Below are 21149 nucleotides of genomic sequence, written 5' to 3'. Positions count from 1 at the left end.
AAAGTGCATTCTTGATCATAGATTTTAGAGTTGGAAGGAACCTAAGAGATCCAGACTAACTCCTTTCTGCCACCCAGAGATATGAAGCAATTTATCTAAAGTCATGTAGCTAACTAATGACACAGCCAGGGAGAGAACCAGTCCTTCATCTATTATGCCACAGTACTGCATTCCTCTGGAAAAAAAAACTGCCTACTCATTCTTGGTTTTTAATGCTAGTTAGAGTCTTAGGGTAAGGTTTTTTTCCATGACTAACTAGTGCTCTTTTGTTTTCTGTGTGGGTGTTTGGGAACAAGCTAACTGGTTGTGTTTTTTGTTTTGTTCTGTTCATAACAATTGTACAGTGTAAGGCAATAATAAAGCATTGGTTTAACACTTTAGGGGTTAGGAAGAAACTGTTTTATCTCCAATTCTCTGCCCTCATTGTTGATAGGCAGATATTTTAAAGTTGTGTTTTTTAATCTGGGGTTTGAATTCCCTAAATTCTTATGAAAATTATGTGAATATATGCTTACTTTTTTTGTTTGTTTGTTTTTGAGATGCAGTTGTGCTCTTGTTGTGCAGGCTGGAGTGCAATGGCATGATTTTGGCTCACCACAACCTCCGCCTCCCGGGTTCAAGCAATTCTCCTGCCCCAGCCTCCCAAGTAGATGGGATTACAGGCATGCACCACCACACCCGTTTAACTTTGTATTTTTAGTAGAGACGGGGTTTCTCCATGTTGGTCAGACTGGTCTCGAACTCCCGACCTCAGGTGATCCACCCGCCTCGGCCTCCCAAAGTGCTGGGATTACAGGCATGAGCCACCGTGCCTGGCCTATGCTTACATATTAAGAAAAGAATCTGTAGTTTTCATCAGGTTATCAAAGGATACGTAGTTCAACACTATGGTTTTAGAGGGAGAGAGAACTAAGCCTGGTTGCACTCTCTATATACTAATTGTACTAGACGGCTCCCTTATCTCCAGCTCCCTCCTGCTGATGCCCTTTCCTCCTGACAAGCCTTTTCCAAATAGCTTCCTGGATCTTGTCATGGAAGCCACTGGAGGCCTGAACCTTCTCAGAGGAACCTTTCCCATAGGTTTCCCAAGGATACCTTCTTTCTCCCTTCGCTGCTTACTTTTTCCAGGAGAAGGTGTGAGACTCAGGGATTTTTGTTCATTAGAAAGCTCAGGGGGGGTTATTTCAGTTAGATTTCCATTAAAAGGGATTTGCGAGCTGACCCTAGATCTTAAGACTATTGAAATAAGAAAAAAAAAAATGCAGTTGGAATTCCAGTCAATACTTTGCAAGTTAACTTTTAGAATGCCGCTAGTTCTGTAGTTCAGGATTCTCTGTGTTTGATCTAGAAACTAACATTTTCTAGGAACAAAATGAAAATGCATGGATTGTTTAGGAGTTGCACAGATCTGTCTATAGAAACTGAATTTTTTTTTGACTTAGAAAAATCTACCCCTGAATAGGAATCCCGTTTTTTTTGTTTGTTTGTTTTTTGTTTTCGAGATGGAGTTTTGCTCTTGTTGCCCAGGCTGGAGTGCAGTGGCACGATCTCGGCTCACTGCAACCTCCGCCTCTTGAATTCAAGCGGTTCTCCTGCCTCAGCCTCCCGAGTAGCTGGAATTACAGACCACAACCATGCCTGGCTAATGTTTGTATTTTTAGTAGAGACGGGGTTCTGCCATGTTGGCCAGGCCAGTATCAAACTGCTGACCTCAGGTGATCTGCCCGCCTCAGCACCGCAAAGTGCTGGGATTACAGATGTGAGCCACGGGGCCCGGCCTGAATAGGAATCCATTTTGGTGGGCATCTTTTCTACATGAGAACATATATATAAACAGCACATTCTAACTTTTTTTTTTCAAGTTTAACATCTGGACACACAAAGAAAAAGCTAGCATTAAGACTGAAGTTGGAAGAGTGTATTCATTTATTTATTCATTTTTAAAAAGCCCTCACTGAGTACATATTATGAACCCTCAGGCATCATGTTAGATGCTGAGAAATAAGCCTGGTCTCTTCCCTTATGAAACTCACAGTCTGCTGGGACACAGCATAACAAATAAGAATGACAATTTAGCCTGCTAAAAAACTCTAATATAGGGACTAAAAAAGCGATGAACTCAGTACCAGGCCTGGCCAGGAAGAGGGGTGGGAGTAGGGCCAGTGGAGTTTTTAGCTGTGGGGGTTAGCATAAACGTCACAGAAAAGGTGACAAATATTTGAGTTGTTTCTTAAAGGTTCAGTAGAAACTTGTTTGGCAAAGAAGGGCTCTAGCTATAGCTGGTGTATTTGTGCCCTTCTAACTTTAACTAAACTTAACATTTCACACTCTCTTATTTTGTATTTCCAATTAGAGCTCCAAACGAGAATGGAAGCCGCTGGAGGACCGTAGCTGCACAGACATACCATGGCTGCTGCTCTTTATCCTCTTCTGCATTGGGATGGTAAGGAAACTCTCACAGATGGTCCAAACTGGACTCATGATCCAAGGGAATGACGAGGAGTTGGTTTAATGAGGGCAGTTGTGGAATATACCAGTCCTTATACAATTCAGTGGTATTTTGTGTCCCTATTGATTTGTTTTTCTACATGAAAACTGAGCTCAAATTAAGGAGCAGCTGGGACTCATATGCCATTCAGTAGACCATTTCAGAAAGCAAATCATTTGTCGTAAGTCTCTGAATGTTGATCTTGATGGAGTGGTGAGCAAAACAGTGACCATGAGTCACAAGCCCTGCATATTCACCCAACCCAGTCACACCAACTTGTTGGTTATCTTTAGGGCAGTCATTTCCTCTCAGGGACTTGGTGTTCCACAGTTCTTCCTAGATGGGAGGCTGGTTGCTCATTGCTCCTTCTTCTGCCCATGCTAGGCCCCTGCTGCCTTGTGTGTCTACTGTAATGAGTGGCATCTTTCGATTGGAGATGAAGGGACCTGGTGGTTTTCCAATGGCCCCTGCTGCCTGCTGTGTCTACTGTAATGAGTGGCATCTTTCGATTAGAGATCAAGGGACCTGGTGATTTTCCAGTGGGTACAGAGAATAGAGGAGCAGAGTTGCTGGTACAAGGTATTAAGGATGTGCACATTCAATTGCATACCCACTCTGCCCTACAAGAGTTTCTGACACAGACTTCAGTGGCATTAGAGTCCCTGCCAGTGTGCTAGGCTGGAAAAAAGATAGAAAACTGCTATTTTTAAAGCAGTCTGATATTTAGAAGTAGAAAGGACATGGAAATCCTCATCTAGTCCATCGCCCTTATTTTACAGATTAAAACATCACACTCAGAGATGGAAATTACTATCCCAAGGCCACACTGCTAGTTCATGACAGAGCTGAGAACAGAGTCCAGGTCTGTTCACTTCCAGGTCAATGCTGTTTTCTAACACCCCATTTCCTCTTCCTCAAGGGGACTCTGCAGATACATTATTGCTGTCTCTTTCTTAGTCTTCTACAATTCAAAATGCAATTACGCTACCTCAGGCAGCCTTGTTCTTACTCATGTGTATTTTTAACCCCCTTCTTACTATACCTTTTATAGAATTTCTTTAGGAAAATCTTGCTCTTTGTCTCCTCTGACTGCCCACCAGGCCAGCGCCATTTGTGAATCACAGAACAACTGTAATCTTGGCTAATAGGCACAATTGTAGGTACCAGTTCTGCCTCTGAGAAAAGGAAAATAAGCAATACATTTTAATGAGATATGATAAATCCAGTAAAATAAGGAGTGTTTATTTTAAAGATAAAAGCACAGTTTCACCAAATTTAGGATATTTAGGAAAGTTCAAAATACCCATCTCCTAACTTAATGAGTTATAAGATACTGCTCAAAAGTTTACTTAGTTTAATGGAATGGCAGCTGAAATATAACATGCATGAATGTTTATGCAGCGTGTGGAGAAAAAAAATTTCTTTTTTTTTTTTTGAGACGGAATTTCGCTCTTGTTGCCCAGGCTGCAGTGCATGGTGCGATCTCGGCCCACTGCAACCTCCACCTTCCAAGTTCAAGTGATTCTCCTGACTCAGCCTCCGAAGTAGCTGGGATTACAGGCATGTACCACCACGTCCAGCTAATTTTGAATTTTTAGATGGGATTTCACTGTGTTGGCCAGGCTGATCTCAAACTGCCAACCTCAGGTGATTCACCCATCTCGGCCTCCCAAAGTGCTGGGATTACAGGCGTGAGCCACCGCACCCTGCCATAGAAAGATTCTTTGATAACAGAATTAGTCCACAGCCTTTCCCCACTCCCTGAATGTAACCCTGGGACAAATAGCAGCTGACCTTTCAAAATTGTTTACAAAAACATATACCATGCCACCCGAGGTGCTTTGGATTTTCTGTGCTAAAATAGGTCAGGAAAGTGCAGTCATTAATGTTAATAGGCTGATTTGGGAGTGACTTGAGACTAAGGAGTTATTTGTTTACTGAAACATTTTAATGCAATGGTAATTAATATAATGTTGATTTCAGTATGATTGTAATTAAGACCCACTGTGTGTACTTTTAAATGTTGGCATAGTATTATTTGTTTTCGAATGATTCTTTTAACGGATTACCTTCATGGAATTGAGCTAACACCGTATTTTGCCAAGTGGAAATAAGAAATCTCAAAGTTCTATTCCCTGGCACAACAGAGATTCAGCATTTTTTGGTTTCTGAGTATTTGTTTTAAACGATTTTTAGAAGATTTCTCCCTCTTTGGATTTCATTCTATAGTACTTTTAAAATAAACATTTAACAAACATTTGTTGGGCATTAATCTATGCTCAACACTTTAGTGTGTGTGTATATATATATAGATCGGTATGTACCTTTTTAATTTTTTTCAATGAAATAGGTTTTATCCCCTGCTTATAGACAAAGTATAGCAAGGTTAAATATTAGCTTGTCTAAGAATATACTGTTGAAAATAAGTGGCGAAGATAGAATAGGAACTGGAACTTTCTGGCTATGTCCTTTTAATCGAGTGGCCCAGCTGTCTGCTTCTCTTACAGATTATTTCCTCTTAGTAATCTTGCAGCCTGACACTCAAACCATACCTTTATTCTCTGACTTTATTTGCAGTTTTTTGCTCATTTTTTGATACTTATGGTCTAGTTCTTAAGTATTCTAAGATCTTGTCATCTTTCACTCATCTCTACCATTAAATCTTATACATGTTCATCTCTTCATCAATATTTGTACTTCTCTTTTATTTCTTCCCTTAGTTTCAAGGTTTTTCTAATGCTTGAGTTATCTAGAACTTGGAGCGTTTTTCAAAGCAAGTTGCTATCAGCCTTCTTAAGTGCTATCTTCTACATTTGAACTTTCATCACTATTTTGGAATTACTGGGCATATACTTAACTCTGCTCCAAAAAATTACTTGTAACATTGCACATTTGTATAAATGTACAAATATAAATTTGTATATTTCATTAAGGTAGTAAACAAGGGGTTTTTAGCCCTAGCTGTACATTGGAATTAGCTGGGATCTCTTCTTTTTTTCTTTTTTTTTTTTTTTGAGATAGAGTCTTGCTCTGTCATTCAGGCTAGAGTGCAGGTTGCGATCTTGGCTCACTGCAACCTCTGCCTCCCAGGTTCAAGCGATTTTCCTGCCTGGGCCTCCTGAGTAGCTGAGATTACAGGCACCCAGCACCACTCTTGGTTAATTTTTGCATTTTCAGTAGAGATGGAGTTTCACCCTGTTGGCCAGGTGGTCTCGAACTCCTAATCTCAAGTGATCTGCATGCCTCAGCCTCCCAAAGTGCTAGAATTACAGGTGTGAGCCACTGTGCCCAGCCTAGAATTAGCTGGGATCTTTTCTGAGAAAAAACAAAAAACAAAAAACAAAAAAAAAACCTAATTCCTCAGCCCTACCTCAGTGATTTGCATATAATCTCTGCAAACCTGATGTTCAGCCAAAGTTGAGACCCTCCATTATAGGCACAGATAGACCACTGAAAAGTATTGAGCCAGAAGTGATATGAGTGGGTTTAGAAAGATGGCGCTGGCAGCTAATGTTAAAGATGGCTTGGAAGGTGGAAAGAGGTTTCAGGCAGATCACTCTGGAGGCTGATGTAATGGTCCAGATAAGAGGTGAAAAACCTGAAATAAACTAGTGCTAAAGGAGAGGAAGAGAGAGATTGAAGAATTAGGATCCATAACATTTATCAATGGTGTTATCAGTGTTGCAGACAAGTGAGAGACAGATAAAGGATGACTAAGAGGTTCTTGTGTTAGGGGTTCAGGATAGGTTTCTCAGCTCAAATCCCACCCCACCTCCTCCTGGGTTCTCAACCACGGTTTCTGTACACATCAGGAAACAAGAGTGGGATGGATAAATAAAGCACCACTTTATTAGTAGATACCTGATTACGCCCAATAAGGTACTCCCTGGTAAAAATAACTTGTGGAATGAAGCTTGGGCCCAAAAGGCTAAAGTTCCTTCCCATCTAGGATGGTCTGACTTCATTCTGTGTCAAGGAGAGGTATTTGTCAGAAAAGGAGAAGAAGAGAGAATGGAGATCTACCTGGATGAACTCTGCCCAGATCAGCTTACCACAAAAAGGCAAGAAGGGAGGAGGCTGGATGGCCCTAACAAGAGTGCTTACCATGGAAAATAGAAGATACAGAGACCCCCTAGAACTTACTTACCCTAGTAGTTATTGCTGCTTACTATGAGCTAGACACTGTTCTTAGCACTTGACATATAGAAACTCATTTAATTCCCACACCTGCTCAAGGACATATACACTGTTGTTGTCACATTCCCATTTTGCAGAGAAGGAAACAGAGGCATAGAGATAAGCTCAATAACTGTCTAAGATTACATAGTGGCAGCACTGAACCCAGAAGAGAAGAGGGAGAAGGGGAGACCTCAAGAGGTAGACCCCACTCTTGCCTGGAATTGAGGACAACAGAAAAAGTTGTTCAGAACACGTACCTGTAGGACACAGTAACCTTGCTTGCCAGTGAAACGTGGTCTCATCAGTATCTCAGGCTCTGACCAAATCGCTTGGCATCACCTCTTCCTCTAGTGTGGTGTTAGGAAGCTAGGGTGAGGGGCAGAAGCATGGAGAAAGGAGACTGCAGTCTTCCACTTCGTATCTTGTGTGTGCCATCTAGTAGATAAGTGGTGCCACCAATGGAGATAGAGTATATGGAGGAAAGGGAAGTGTGGAATGAGAAAATGAGTTGTGGACATGTAGAATTTGTGAGTAAGGAGAAGCAGTTGGAAATGCAAAGTTGGAATCTTGGAGAATGATCTGGACTAGAGTTGGATTTAGGGGACATCATCTTATAGTCAGACTGCTTTCAAGGAAGGACCTTTTCTATTTTATAGCATTGGTTTACTTCCCAGGGCATGATGTTTCTACCTCATTAACTATTGTTGAGCATGCAGAACAGAGTGAGAGATTCACTGCAGTATTTAGTCACCTGTTTGATGGGCTGTTCTTTGCTGGGATCACAGAAATAAGAACAACAACGTGCCAAAAATTACCATAAGGTTACCTGATCCAAATGACTTTCCACTTTCTATTAAGTCTGTTTCCTTTCTTTAATATTGTGATAATTACCTATTAATGTACCTAACATAATATTTACCATTTTAACCATTTTTAAGTATGTAGTTCAGTTAAATTCATTTGTTTTTAATCTGCTTTTGCTTTATTTATTCTCAGTCACTGTAGTAAACCAAACGGGTGTGAACTTCTCCCTGCAAGTATACTCTTAAAAATTGTACTCTGTGTCTGCTTTCCCTTAGAATCGTAATAGTTTTGAAGAGGAAGGGCTTTAGAGATCCATCTAATTCTATCCTTGTGATGATAAGGAAACTGAGGCTCAGGGAATAAAAAGTTACTTGCTCATGATGGTAAGGAGTGTTCATGGCAAAGTGAGGGTCAGTTTCCGGTCTTCTTTGTCTGTGTTCTTTTCATTGTTCTAGCTGCCCATGAAATTGAACCTATGATTTCACTCCCTCATACCCTTTATTTTCTTCCCTCTTGAGAACATTTCAGTTCTTTTAGGGTAAACCTTGCATTTGTATGTGCTCAATAAATGCTTATTGAGTAGTTATTCCCTAGACTTTCTATCATTCTTTTTTTTTTTTTTTTCCCCAAAGTCAAGGTCTCACTCTATTGCCCAGGCTGGAGTACAGTAGCATGATCATGGCTCACTGCAGTCTTGAACTCCTGGGTTCCAGCAATCCTCCTGCCTCAGCCTCCTGAGTAGCTGGTACTACAGGCATGTACCACCACGCCTGGCTAATATTTTTATTTTTGTAGAGACAGGGTCTCACTATGTTGCCCAAGCTGGTCTCGAACTCCTGGCCTCAAGTATTTCTCCCACCTCAGCCTCCCAAAGTGCTGGAATTACAGGCATGAACCACTGCTCCTGGCCTCATTGTTTTTTTTTTTCCTTCTTCTTTCCTCATTCTTAGAGAGAGCCATCCTATTACATTTTTTTAAAAGAGTGGAAATCTGACAGATTGATACAAGTTTATAATTAATTTTGTTTCATTTGTTTACATAAATATTCACTCTGCATCAGGCCTTTTCTAGGGCAGGATACTAATCCTGCCCTATCTGCTGGGTCCTAATAGCCCTCCATATCTTAAGGCTCTCAAAAGAGGAGAAACAGAAGGCAAATGTTCCAAGATTTTACAAATCAGTTATTATGAGCTCAAGCCCAAGCACTGATGAGATACGGGCTTTATAGAGGTGAAGTGAAGGAGGTGGTATCTGAGAAAAAGAGAGTCAATATATGTTTTCATTAATTCCAGAGGAGAGGGCTTTAAGCAGAACTCCTTTTTTCCCTATCTTTTTATTTTGAAACATTTTGCCATATTCATACACCATCTCCCACCCACTCTATACATGTTTTTATTGACCATTTTTTTCAAAACTAAATTTAGCCCTTCTGCTTTGCTCAGTTACTTAGTAAAAGCTCTATGTGTAAAATTCAAACATGCTTGTGAAATAAAAGTGTGTCCTGTTTTTTTTTTTACTAATAGCAAATAAAACTAAGCAAAAGCCCTTACTTAGGTACAACTAGACCTTGTGATATGAAGGGAAATGAGCACAGTTCATTAATGAGCAAATTGTCTTTCTCCCACTTAGGCAGTCGGTACTTATGAGTTGCCAGGTCATGCCTCTGACCCACCATCCCTGTATGCCTTCATCTGATTTGAGTCACCTCCTATTTGTGAATAAATTTGTCTGTTCCTCTTCTCTCTCTTAAAATAGCAGTGCTGAAAGCACTTCCATAGCTCAGTCATTTGAACATTTTAGCCATGGTTTTCTTCCTTGCTAATAGTCTTACTTTCTCTCTAAGATTGCTTCCTACTCCATGCTTATGAAAGCCTTCCTTATCCCCTTATCATTTGCTTCATTAATGTGATTTTTCCTTCTTTTGAATGCCTTTTCCCTCTCTCTCTGCTGAACCATTAAATTATTGAGTGTATTCTGTAAAGTTTCTCTCACCCCACTTTAATTTCATGTGCCACATTTTTTCCTTTCTGAAACCATATTGCTTCCCACATTTGGATTTTAGAATTTTTCTTTTTAAGGAGATTGTATTTTTAATTATATTTGGCCTAGTTCCCCATTGTCAGTGCTTGTACCATATGAGAAGTCCCTAGGATAATAGTCATGGTTTCTTCCCATCTTATTAGCTTATTATTCTCCTTGCTCACCCCCCACCCCTGGCAGCTTCCTACCCTCTCTAATGCTTCTGGAAGCTGCTAAGAAGTTTAAGTGGCCTATGTGAAAATATGTCAGTGTCCCATTTTAGCATATATATGTAACATTTACAATTTATACCCCTGCCTATATCCGAGAGGGTTGTGAAGTGGCTTATGATGATAAAGAAAAAAACCCACATGTCCAACAGTACTGTTAAAAATAGTCAGAAAAGGAAATCAGAAACCGCTTAAAGGAATCTGTAACACAATGTACTTATCAAACATAAGAAGAAAATTCCTATAAAAAGTAAAAGAAGAACATAACCTTTTAATTATGTAACAACTTTGCTATTTTAGATTAGTAGTGAAAGAAGATTATAATTGTGGTCTGAAAATATTTTTGTACGGTAAGAAAATTACTGACATTCTCACTGTTCCCCCTAGAAATTTTTGTTCTAAAATAGAGAACCAAAGGGGTTTTTGTTAGTGTCCAATTACTGTTGTTAACCTCTTCAGTCTGACTTTCCCATTCAAATTCACCACTAACAGCTACCATTTATTGATCACCTGCCATGTACCAGACATTCAGCTAGGGATTGGATATGCATTATTTCATTTAGTTCTCATCATTAGGCTGTGAAATAGATGGTATTACTCTGTATTAGAGATAAGGAGGGAACAGAGTCTAAGTATGTAATTAGATCAAAATTACACAGATAGTAATTGGCAGAGTGAGGGTTTGAATCCAGGTCTTCTGAATACGAAGTCCATTCCCTTACCATTAATCTGAGTCTTCTTGTTAAAACATGTGTTGGAGGCCACGTGCGGTGGCTCACGCATGTAATCCCAGCACTTTGGGAGGCCAAGACAGATGGATCACTTGAGATCAGGAGTTCGAGACCAGCTTGGCCAATATGGTGAAACCCTGTCTCTACTAAAGATACAAAAATTAGCTGCATGTGGTGGTGCATGCCTGTTGTCCCAGCTGCTCAGGAGTCTGATGCAGGAGAATCACTTGAACCTGGAAGGCAGAGGTTGCAGTGAGCCGAGATCACGCCACTGTATTCCAGCCCAGGTAACAGAGCTAGACTCCATCTTAAAAAAAAAAAAATGTGTTGGAAAGGTTAGCTATTAAACCTCCTAATACTTAACCTCCTTTTCTACTTTTTACTCAGCACAGGGCTTCCTAATTTGGAATTCAAAGATATGCTTAAAATGGCATGCTGATTCACACATGTAAATATGCAAATATGTATGCAGAGGATTAAATATTTTTTTTCCATGTCTTAGTATTGGGTTGAAGTTCTGAGGTGGGTTTGATTGCCCTACAGTGTCCTTGGAGGAGTCAGGAGAGGGGGAGAGGGGCAACAGGGTGAGTGTGAATGAGTAAGTACTGACCAGCTGTGTCTAACCCTACTGCTAGCAGTTTGTGCTGCTTGGAGGCAGAAGGAGACTAACATGTATTGAGACATGCACTTTACATGTAACATGTATTATTTCATGTAATTCTCACAGCACCCTTTGTGGTAAGTGATTTTAACTTTAGCTTATAGATGGCAAACTGAGGCACAGAATTAAGTAAGTTTGTCCAAGGTCACCCAAGAAGAAAATGTCATCAGTATTCCATTGATAACGCAGGCTTTTCTGACCCCAAAGCCCACCATCTTTCCCTTATAGCATATTCTCATTTCTAATAATAGTAGCTAACAACTCTAATAGCTAAGACTTTATTGAGCTCTTACTATATGCCAGGCAGGTTTTTTACCACTTTACTGGATTACATCATTTAATCCTCACAATAGCCCAATAAGCTACAATTATCTCAATTTTACAGATGAGTAAATTGAGACAGAAAGTTGAAGCTAGTGAGTAGCAAATCAGGGCTAGTCCCTACTCTCAGTCTACTTTTTTATGAAGTATAGCTTCAAGAAGTTTCTACTGACTGTAGCTATGCTCTCTATTCTTTCCTTGTAGCTCCCTTACCTGCACAATGAAAGTACATGGCTTATTTAGAAAACAGAATATTTAAAGGGAAAATACTTTTCTCTGAGGAATTGCATGAGTATAGTATTTTCCACTGTAGGCCTTGGATCTAGCAGGGCTATTTACATAAGTACTACTCATGATACTTGGCTGTGATTAATTAAATAATGATAGTCTCTGCCTTCTTAGCCAGTTTACTAAAGATAATAAAAACGTAACCTTTTAATGATCAGGTTGAAAGAATAGTTCTTAACCTCAGTCTTTCCCCCCAATACAATCAATTTATCAGTAGTGATTCACTTTCTGTTCTTCTGGCTAGTAGCTTGCTGTCAAGCGTAGGCTTTTATTGCTTTGTTTTAGTCAGTGCATGCTTGACTTAGCAAGGCATGATGTGCTTCTGAAGTATCTACCATTTGCCTTTAGTACTGTGATGAAGCATATTCCCATGAAATGAAGTGACCTTTGCAGTATACAAAGCCAGTGCCTTACTCTCCTCCAGTCTTCAATATGAAGAGCATGGCAGTGCTTCACGATGTAATTCTTTGACTTGTATATAGCTTTATTGCAGGAAGGAAACAGAAGTATTGGGTGCACTGAAGCGATAATGATTCAAAACCCACGTTCCTATTTTTCTTTGAATTTTTTTCTTTCATCCTTTGCTGATGTTCACTTAACGGAACCCCTTTACAACCAAATGAAACTAAAGAATGAGGGAAACTGGGTTTGATTCTATGCTCTGATCTTTACTAGCTTTGATGGCCTTGGATAACTTGTTTAATGTCTCTAGGCCTCAGTTTCTTCATCATGAGGATTAGAGATAATGTACTACAAGCACCTATTAAGAGTACACGGACTGGCACAGAGCAGATATTCTGTATAGGGGAGCTGCTATTATTACTATTATTATTATAAAATTCAAAGTTGACCTCATGATGTAAAGTTTGGGATTTGTTTTGTTATGGTAGTAAATAGTGTTTCCCTATGGACTTCTTTGTACTGCTTATGTGCAATCCAAGGAAAACAGTGGAATAGTGTTTGCAGTAAGGAAAGATAGCTCTTTGTTCCCTTCAGCAGACAAAAGAAGCTCATTATCGTATCAACTAGTGACTGTTGGCTATTGAAATGGTTTATTTGTATGTTTTTTTCTGTTTCTTTCCTAGGGATTTATTTGTGGCTTTTCAATAGCAACAGGTGCAGCAGCAAGACTAGTGTCAGGATACGACAGCTATGGAAATATCTGTGGGCAGAAAAATACAAAGTTGGAAGCAATACCAAACAGTGGCATGGACCACACCCAGCGGAAGTGAGTAGACTTGCTGAATGATGAACACATGGAAACTTTGAAAGAGGCACAGAGAAAATCCTGCTGTTCTTACTGTTTTAAAGATAATATCTTACCAAATATTATTTTTATGTGACTTCTGTTGGTGTGTTTGATTTTTTTTCACTGAACCCTTGAATGATTCTTCTTTTTGGTCTACAAATACATTCTTCAGGAAACAGAATTAGCTACCATGTTAAAATGGGCTACCTTTACCCATGTTAATGGGTAAAGGCTTGATTTGAAAAGGTTATTCTTTTACTCTTTTTTTTTTCGTTAGCCTTTAAGTTGTACACTAGTTTTAACCCTGTAACATTTTTTCCTCTAAGATTATACTTAATGGGAGAGAGAGGGATGATAATGGATTTTGAAATATTAACATTATAAAAAATATTTTATGTTGTATCATTTATAAGTATACATCAGTTTCCAACTTTGTAAAAGATACATTTTGTCAGACTTTAAAATTTGCTTTGGGTTCTCAATATTCATCTTTTAGATTTCATGAAATTCCTGATTTAATTGACTTTTTCTTCAAAAGAGCTATCATTTTGTTTTTAATACCTGTGGGGAAAATAGATTTCATCTAGCATATTTTATGTATGGTGCTAATATATTTGTACAGACTATATATTTATGCCCCATGAAACCTTATTAGGCATTTTAAGTATCTAACTTGTTCTTCAGAATTAATAAAACTAATTTTAAGGTAGTAGGCTAACTAATCCAGTTAATGCACTTTATAGGAAAAGGCTAAGCAGGTATCATTTTTAAGGTTATAGGTCTATTATAAAGCATTTTCCAGGAAGGTAGTATGTAATAACTGTATTTATTATTATATAAATCTGTCAATTAAATCTGGGCCCCTAGTGGGAAGTATAAGATTAATCTGATAATGTCACAACCCTGAAGAAATCCAAATAATTTCTCAGCATTATTCCTCCCATTAATGAAGATAAGATAATGCAGTTTTTTTTTTTTTTTTTTTTTTTTTTTGAGAGGGAGTCTTGCTCTGTCGCCCAGGCTGGAGTGCAGTGACGCAATCTCGGCTCGCTGCAAGCTCCGCCTCCCGGGTTCACGCCATTCTCCTGCCTCAGCCTCTCCGAGTAGCTGGGACTACAGGCGCCCGCCACCACGCCCGGCTAATTTTTTTTTGTATTTTTAGTAGAGACGGGGTTTCACTGTGGTCTCGATCTCCTGACCTTGTGATCCGCCCGCCTCGGCCTCCCAAAGTGCTGGGATTACAAGCATGAGCCACCGCGCCCGGCCAGATAATGCAGTTTAAATAAACAAAATTGTAAATAACAACAATGAGTGTTTGTATAGCATCCCAAAGTCAACTAGCATGTGATACCACCCTGTGAAGTAGGTGAAACAGAGGCTTGGAAGATTGAAGTAATTTTCCCGAAGTCACATGTCTGGTGGGCTGTAGAATATCCAGCCCAGAAGATGAGTTTTTCTCTTGATATGTACCTGCATCCATTGAGAGAAGTGAAAGTTGGACTCTTAGCAATTTGAAGAATTGTTACATTTCTTCTTCTTTATGATTGCTTCATGAAACCAATGCAAATTTTAGACTGTATGTTATTTCTTGTAGCAAGACTACCATTTTTTTGTTTATTTTTATTTTGAAATAAATTTAGACTCATAGAAGTTGCAAATATATTAGAGTTCCACAGTACTATTTTTTTCTAGATAGCATCTACTCTGTAAAATATTATTTAATTCTTTAATGCTGCTGACATGTATGAAATATAAAAATTACAATTTAGATAATTGAGGAGATAAGAAGAAAAGGGATCTGCTCCCTCAGGTCTTCTGCTTACATGGGATTGGAATCATTTTTATGGCTCCTTTCATAACTTGCTGTGACTCCAAGCCTGTTCTCACCATAAAGTTTGTGTAAATGCCACTCTTCATATTTAACCTTGTGGTGATTCATCTGTTCAGTGGAGCAGACTGCAAATACTTGGATTATTCTATGTGCCCTTCGGCCTCTTCCAAGAGAGGATACTTATTATTCTGAAAAAGTGGTCACTATTCCCTGAATGTTTAGCATAGTCAAGAGCCATTCATATAGAGGGAAAATAGTTTCCCAAGTGTAGCTGTTCCTTAATTCATGTACACATGTTTAAAATTTATTTTTGATTTCTACTTCATCTTCTCTTACTGTACGACCTTTTTAGTGCTAACCTACTTAAGTATTTCTGTCTATTAGTGTTTTTGTAAAAAAATGAGCATTCTCTTTTTTTACCTTTCTCAGATAAGTCTATAATATTTCGATCTGAAAAGAGACAGAAAAGCAGCAGTCTTTGTGTTTGTCACCTTCATTCCATCCTCTTCTTTCTCCTGAAAATGCATTGGTTTCCTTCCTTTACACTTATTTCCTCATACTTCTTTGCTTCCTTATGAACTGTAGGCCCTTGTGTAGCTATATAGTATTTTTACACCTGTTCTGTCTGCTAGTACTTCAGCCTAACCTTGATCACTTTCTCCCGTACTTTACTGTCAGCCGCTAGTACAGTAGCTGGTCTTACTAGGAGCTTTATACATATTTGTTGAAAAAGTCAACAAATGAGTCCTCTAAAAATCTCAACTATAACTCTTTCTTGCCTTCATGAATATTGTTTCTTCCATCAGAAAAAAAAATTCCTTCCAGTCTGCACATGGCTAAACTCTACTCATCCTTCAGCTCTCAGCATAAATGTCACTTCCCAGAGAGGTCTTTTTGTTCTCATAATTTAAATCCAATATTCAAAAGTACTCTCATTGTGTCCTGTAATATGTGTAATTATATACTTATTTTTTGATTATTTGTTAAATGTGTATTCTAAGTGCCAAGAGAGAAGATATGAGATATATTGGATTCACTGCTATGTCTCAGATCCTAGTTCACTGCCTAGAGCATAGTAGGCACATATTTAAATGCTTGTTGAATGGATAAATCAATTTATTTCTTTAGAATATGTTTTAAGAAGTAAATTAGTGAGTCTGAGGATTTGTATATTTTAAAATTATTAATGCATATTGCTGAATGGCTTTCCATAAAGACCGTTCCATTTATATTCCCACCAACAGTGTTTGAGATTGCTTTATCTTTGCTAGTATTATTAGTTTTTATTATTTACTAATTTTTTTAGCCAGAAAATGGTGTTTTATAGTTTTAATTTGCATGACTTTGATTATTAATGAGTGTGAACCTTTTTTCCCCATGTTTGTTAGCCTCTCATGAAGACTGTTGTGCTAGCATATCTATTCTTGGTCGTCTTATCTCTAATCTGCTCCATCCTTTATACTGTGATAAAGATTAAGTTCTTTAAAATAGGGCTCTTATGTTGTCGTTTCCCTCCTCAAGAGCCTTTCCTTTGGTGGTGTTTATAGCATCAAAGAAGAGCCCACTCAGCCCTGCCCTTTCAGGACTATTGTGATCTGGACCCGTTTCACCTATTCAGTCTCCTCCCACTGTTCCTCAGTGTGATGTTCTTATTGTCTGGGACATTCAATTGATTCTTACCTCTTTGCTGTTCCTTCTACCCTCTGCCAGTCGGAATTCTTGAAACACTTAAGACGCGTCTCATAACTAACCTCTGTATGTAATGTTTCAAAACTAACCTTATCTGTAGTGAGCTTTCCTTTAACTGAACTTTCCTATATTATACTTGTTATTCTACTGCCTTCGGTTTGCACTCTAATTATATTGTGTGTTTCTCATCTGTCTATTAATTGGCAGTTGCTAGGCAACAGTATTACTGTAAACTTAATGGCTTAAAACAAGACACATTTGTGATCACTTTCTGTAGGTCAGAAATCTGGATGTGGCTTACCTGGGTCTTCAGCCATAGTCTTCCATAAGGCTGCACTTAAGTTGTTGGTCAGGGCTGGGATTTCATCTGAGGCTCAATGAGGGGAGGTTCCCCTTCTAAGCTCCTGTGGTTGTTGGCAGCATACAGTTCCTTGAGGGCTGTTGGACTGAGGGCCTTTGTTCCTTGATGGCTGCCATTTTTTTGATGGTGGGGATCAGGGTGGTAGTAATATATTTTGAACTCTGATTGGGAATTCCAAAAACATACTTTTTCTGCCACATTCTAGATTGTCTACAATCTTTAGGTCTATAATATATAAGTAGCCTTAGAGTATATATGTCAATTTTAGATAAAAAATTATTATTATTATTATTATTATTATTATTATTATTATTGGAGGCAGAGTCTTTCTCTGTCACCCAGGCTGGAGTGCAATGGCGTGATCTTGGTTCACTGCAACCTCCACCTCCTGGGTTCAAGCGATTCTCCTGCCTCAGCCTCCTGAGTTAGCTGGGACCACAGGCATGCACCACCATGCCTGGCTAATTTTTTTTTGTATTTTTAGTAGAAACTGGGTTTCGCCATGTTGCCCAGGCTGGTCTCGAACTCCTGAGCTCAAGCAATCTGCCCACTTCGGCCTCCCAAAGTGCTAGGATTACAGGCGTGCGCCACTGCGCCCAGCCTTATTACTATTATTGTTATTATTGCCAGAGAGGAAGCTCGCTATCTTCCATATCAATTTGGACAGAGCAGAGACGGTCCCATTTAGTTGCAAGATGCCTGAATTAGTGAGTGTGTGGACTGAGCAGGGACAAAAGGTCTAGCTTTGTTTGCCTCTGGGGAGAAGATTGGGGTGAGGGCAGGGGTGTTGTGCTTCTATCAAAGATGCTCCCATGTGCTGGGTGCCTGAGATGGGAGAAGATAAGGCAAAGTGGTGGTAGCTCTTAGTAAGCATAGGTCATCATTGTAAAACTGGGTGACAGTAAGTAAGGAACTGCTCTTCATCTTTTTGACATAAGTATTATATCATTATTAGAACTTTTCCCTCATTCTTCAAACAGTCCTAACACAGAGCTTAGTGTCTGCTTTCTTTGTTACTCCAAGAAGTTTTCCCAGTGTATCTCACACATCAGTATCAATTCTTCCACAGAGGTTTTAAAGATATATTTTTGCACAAATCTAATTTTCTTTTTTATCTTTTTGTCTTTTTTTCCAAGGAAGCCATTTAAAGTCCCAATCACTGATAAAGTCTCCATTGCCCTAAAATGCCTCTCCAATTTCAGATAATCTGTATTAACAGGATGTAAAGAAGTAGAGGTCTGCGGAGGATGACAGCATCTATGTATGAATAAAATCTATAGGGGGTGCATTTTATTTGAGCTCTTTTCAATTTCCTGCATAATCTTTACCAGAGTACCTAGTAAAAACGGAATCAGAGTGTGAGTTTTACTTCTTTCTCTTAATTGTTCTCATTGGCAAGGTACTCAAAGCTTAAAATGTTTGTGCTAAAACGATCCTTGAGATCATATTACAGGTGAAGAAACTGAGTCTAGGAAACATGAGTGACTTGATGGAGATAGACCAGTCGGTGCTCTTTGCATCATACACTAAAATAGATCTGGTGAGCTGTATGGTAATTCCAGTTTCCCACCTTTTTTGCTTTGGGAGTTTCTCCCTCCCAACGTTTAAAGATGAAAGAAATTTTTAGGGGAACTTGATGAGTCCCCATTCACATTAAAAAAACTTTGAAAGGAACCAAAGCCCTTATACAATCTAGGAAGGCTTTGAGGAATTTGAAGGCAATTTTGTCTATTTCTTTCTCTGTCAAAGAATATGAATTGTGATGATGAACTGCGTTTTTGTTTTGTTTTGTTTTTACCATTTGTATGTTTTCAATATTTACTGAAAAATACTTAGCTTCAAATTGATAGTAGGGTTTTTTTAAGTAAGATAATTGATTGTTTAATAAACAGTGGTCTTATTTTAAGGAAATTCCATTTTTATAATATCTACACATACACAGAATAGGACTTTAGTGGCCAGTGATCACCTTCTTTAAAGTCGGAGTCCTGTATCTTTAGTGTCTCTGGTTCAGTCTACCCCACGATCACATATTAACTTATGCAGAGTATTATTTAGGGGATTGTACCAATATGAAGACTGTGCTCATGCTTTAAATGATTGCAAAACTTTCTGGGCCTATACTATGCCACATAACCATCTATTTTAGGGAGAATATTATTCTTTAATTAGTTAGCATGTAAAACATGCCTCTTTTGAAGACTTTTTAAAGAGTTATTGAATCTTATCGACTGTGCATACCTGTTCCTCTTTGAAAAAGAACTAGAAAAATACAGATAAAATATGCTAAAATATTTGCATGGAAGGTCCTCTTATCAGCTAAGTACTTGTACATTTTTTCATTATGTGACTAGGACTTCTCTTCCTCGTGATGAGTTAAATAATATTGCTGTTTACTGAGTGACTATCCTTCACCATTTTTGAAAATTATGTTTATTATTTTATTTAGCCCTCAGCAAACATTTATTGAAAATCAGCTGTGTGCCTACAGACCACTATTACGAATACTAAAATAACAAGCAACCTAAGTGGTTGAAAAAAGGGTTTGGTTAAATTCATTCATTCATTCATTTGTGAACTCAGTTTCCTGGCCATATTCTTTGAGTTATGCACTTGAGATTATACTCTTGAGCAAAATGAGCATACTTTTTTTTTTAATCTCATGGGAATTACAGTTTTGTGGAGACATCAATAAAATCATCATACAATCACAAATTATAGCTATAGGAAGTGTTTTGAAGAGAGCAGTGTAAGGGTATGAGAGAGGTTATAATGGGAAGGCCATGAGAGAGGTTACAATGGGAAGTCCTGGCCTGGTCCGAGACACTGTGGAGTCAGTAAAAATGATGCTGTAGAAGTATGTCCATTGCATGCAATATATGCATAACATTATTAAGGGAAAAATAAATTGCAAACCAGTACGTACAGCATGATTTTATTTATAAATGTAAAAATTTACATGTACATAGAAAAGCATAGAATGACATGAAAATGTTAACAGTGTGATTAGCTGTTGAATTGTGGATGGTTTTAATTTTATACTTACCTCTTTTTTCCTAAGTTTCCTAAAATCAATATATATTACTTGGGTAATGAAAAAAAAAAAGGATGAAAAGACATTTGTAGTCCCTGTCCTTGAAGACCTTGCATTCTACTGGGGAAGACAAAATACATAGAGAAATTATGACAGTTCAGTGATGGAACGTCATGTAAAAGTGTTGTCTATTGAAAGCTGAGTGACTCCACTTTCCTGAGTTCCTAACAGTAGGCTGGTGGGCAGAGGAAAATAAGGCAATTTGATAATAGTACTGGAACCACCATTGCATTAGTTTCCTAGTGTTGCTGTAGCAAATTACCATAAAGTAAGCAGCTTTAAACGACGAAGTTCTGTAAATCAGAAACTGAGGCAAATTCGTTGCTTTAAACAACGAAGTTCTATAAATCAGAAGTCTGCACAGCGTGGCTTAGCTGGTTCTCTGCTGTAGGTTTTGAAGGCTGAAATCAAAGTGTTGGCAGGGCTGTGATTTTTTTCTTGAGGCTCTAAGGAATGAATCCTCTTCCAAGCTCATTCAGGCTGTTGACATAATTCAGTTTCACGTGGCTGTAGGACTGAGTTCCTATCTCCTTGCTGGCTATAAACTGAGAGTCATTTTCAGCTTCTAGAGATAACATATGTTCTACAGTGTATATTCTATGGCTCATGACTCCCTTCCTCCAGCAAAATTGGGTCAGATTCTCAGTCGTGAATCTCTCTGACCTCCCCTTCAGGGCAGCATCTTGGTTGCAGGTTGTACATGTCAGTTGAAGACTCTCAGCCAGTGACAGGGGTTCAGGAACAGGGTAATTTTAGGCAGAGTTTTGGAGCCCCATTTAGGTATAAAGATGCTAACTAAATTTTCAGAAGGTAAGTTTATGGAGATGTCTTTGAAACTATTTTTTGTCATATTTTGGGGGTTCAAGGCAGGGCTTGCATTTTATCAGGGTAAAGTCAAGTAAAGTCGGCTGTGGAAGGATGGTACACATAATGGTGATTGGATGAAGAGGTGAATAGATGGTTATGAGGGTTTGGGGACTGAGAGGTGGCTCCAAGAGCCCATCTTCTGGTGAAGATGGAACTCTGATTAGAATACCAAGCTTGGTTCTCACCGTCTGAGGAATAGTGTGGCTGAGTCTACAGGTTGGAATTCTTGTTGGCCATCCTAAAGCCCAGAGAAGACTGGCACACACAGGAAGGTGCTCCTGACTCTATCTTGTACTCCTGACGCTATCTTGTGGAGTTGTAGAAGCTCAGAAGAAGA

General features: G+C 38.7%; 1 protein-coding gene across 4 annotated transcripts in view; it reads left to right on the top strand.

The window, feature by feature from the left end:
* SLC44A1 (solute carrier family 44 member 1) overlaps nt 1–21149 on the top strand; it is a 201939-nt gene that overhangs the window by 53930 nt on the left and 126860 nt on the right. For 3 of the 4 annotated variants that reach the window (XM_030826507.1, XM_030826457.1, XM_030826410.1), the window contains exons 2-3: nt 2354–2443; nt 12807–12949. In XM_030826507.1, the coding sequence (XP_030682367.1) occupies nt 2354–2443; nt 12807–12949 (233 nt within the window). Of the gene's footprint in view, nt 1–2353; nt 2444–12806; nt 12950–21149 lie in introns of those variants that run through there. The other variant, XM_030826551.1, reaches the window with a different exon arrangement.

Source organism: Nomascus leucogenys, chromosome 1a (assembly GCF_006542625.1).
Source record: "Nomascus leucogenys isolate Asia chromosome 1a, Asia_NLE_v1, whole genome shotgun sequence".
NCBI classification, from domain to species: domain Eukaryota; kingdom Metazoa; phylum Chordata; class Mammalia; order Primates; family Hylobatidae; genus Nomascus; species Nomascus leucogenys.
This window is presented reverse-complemented; position numbering and strand designations above follow the sequence as displayed.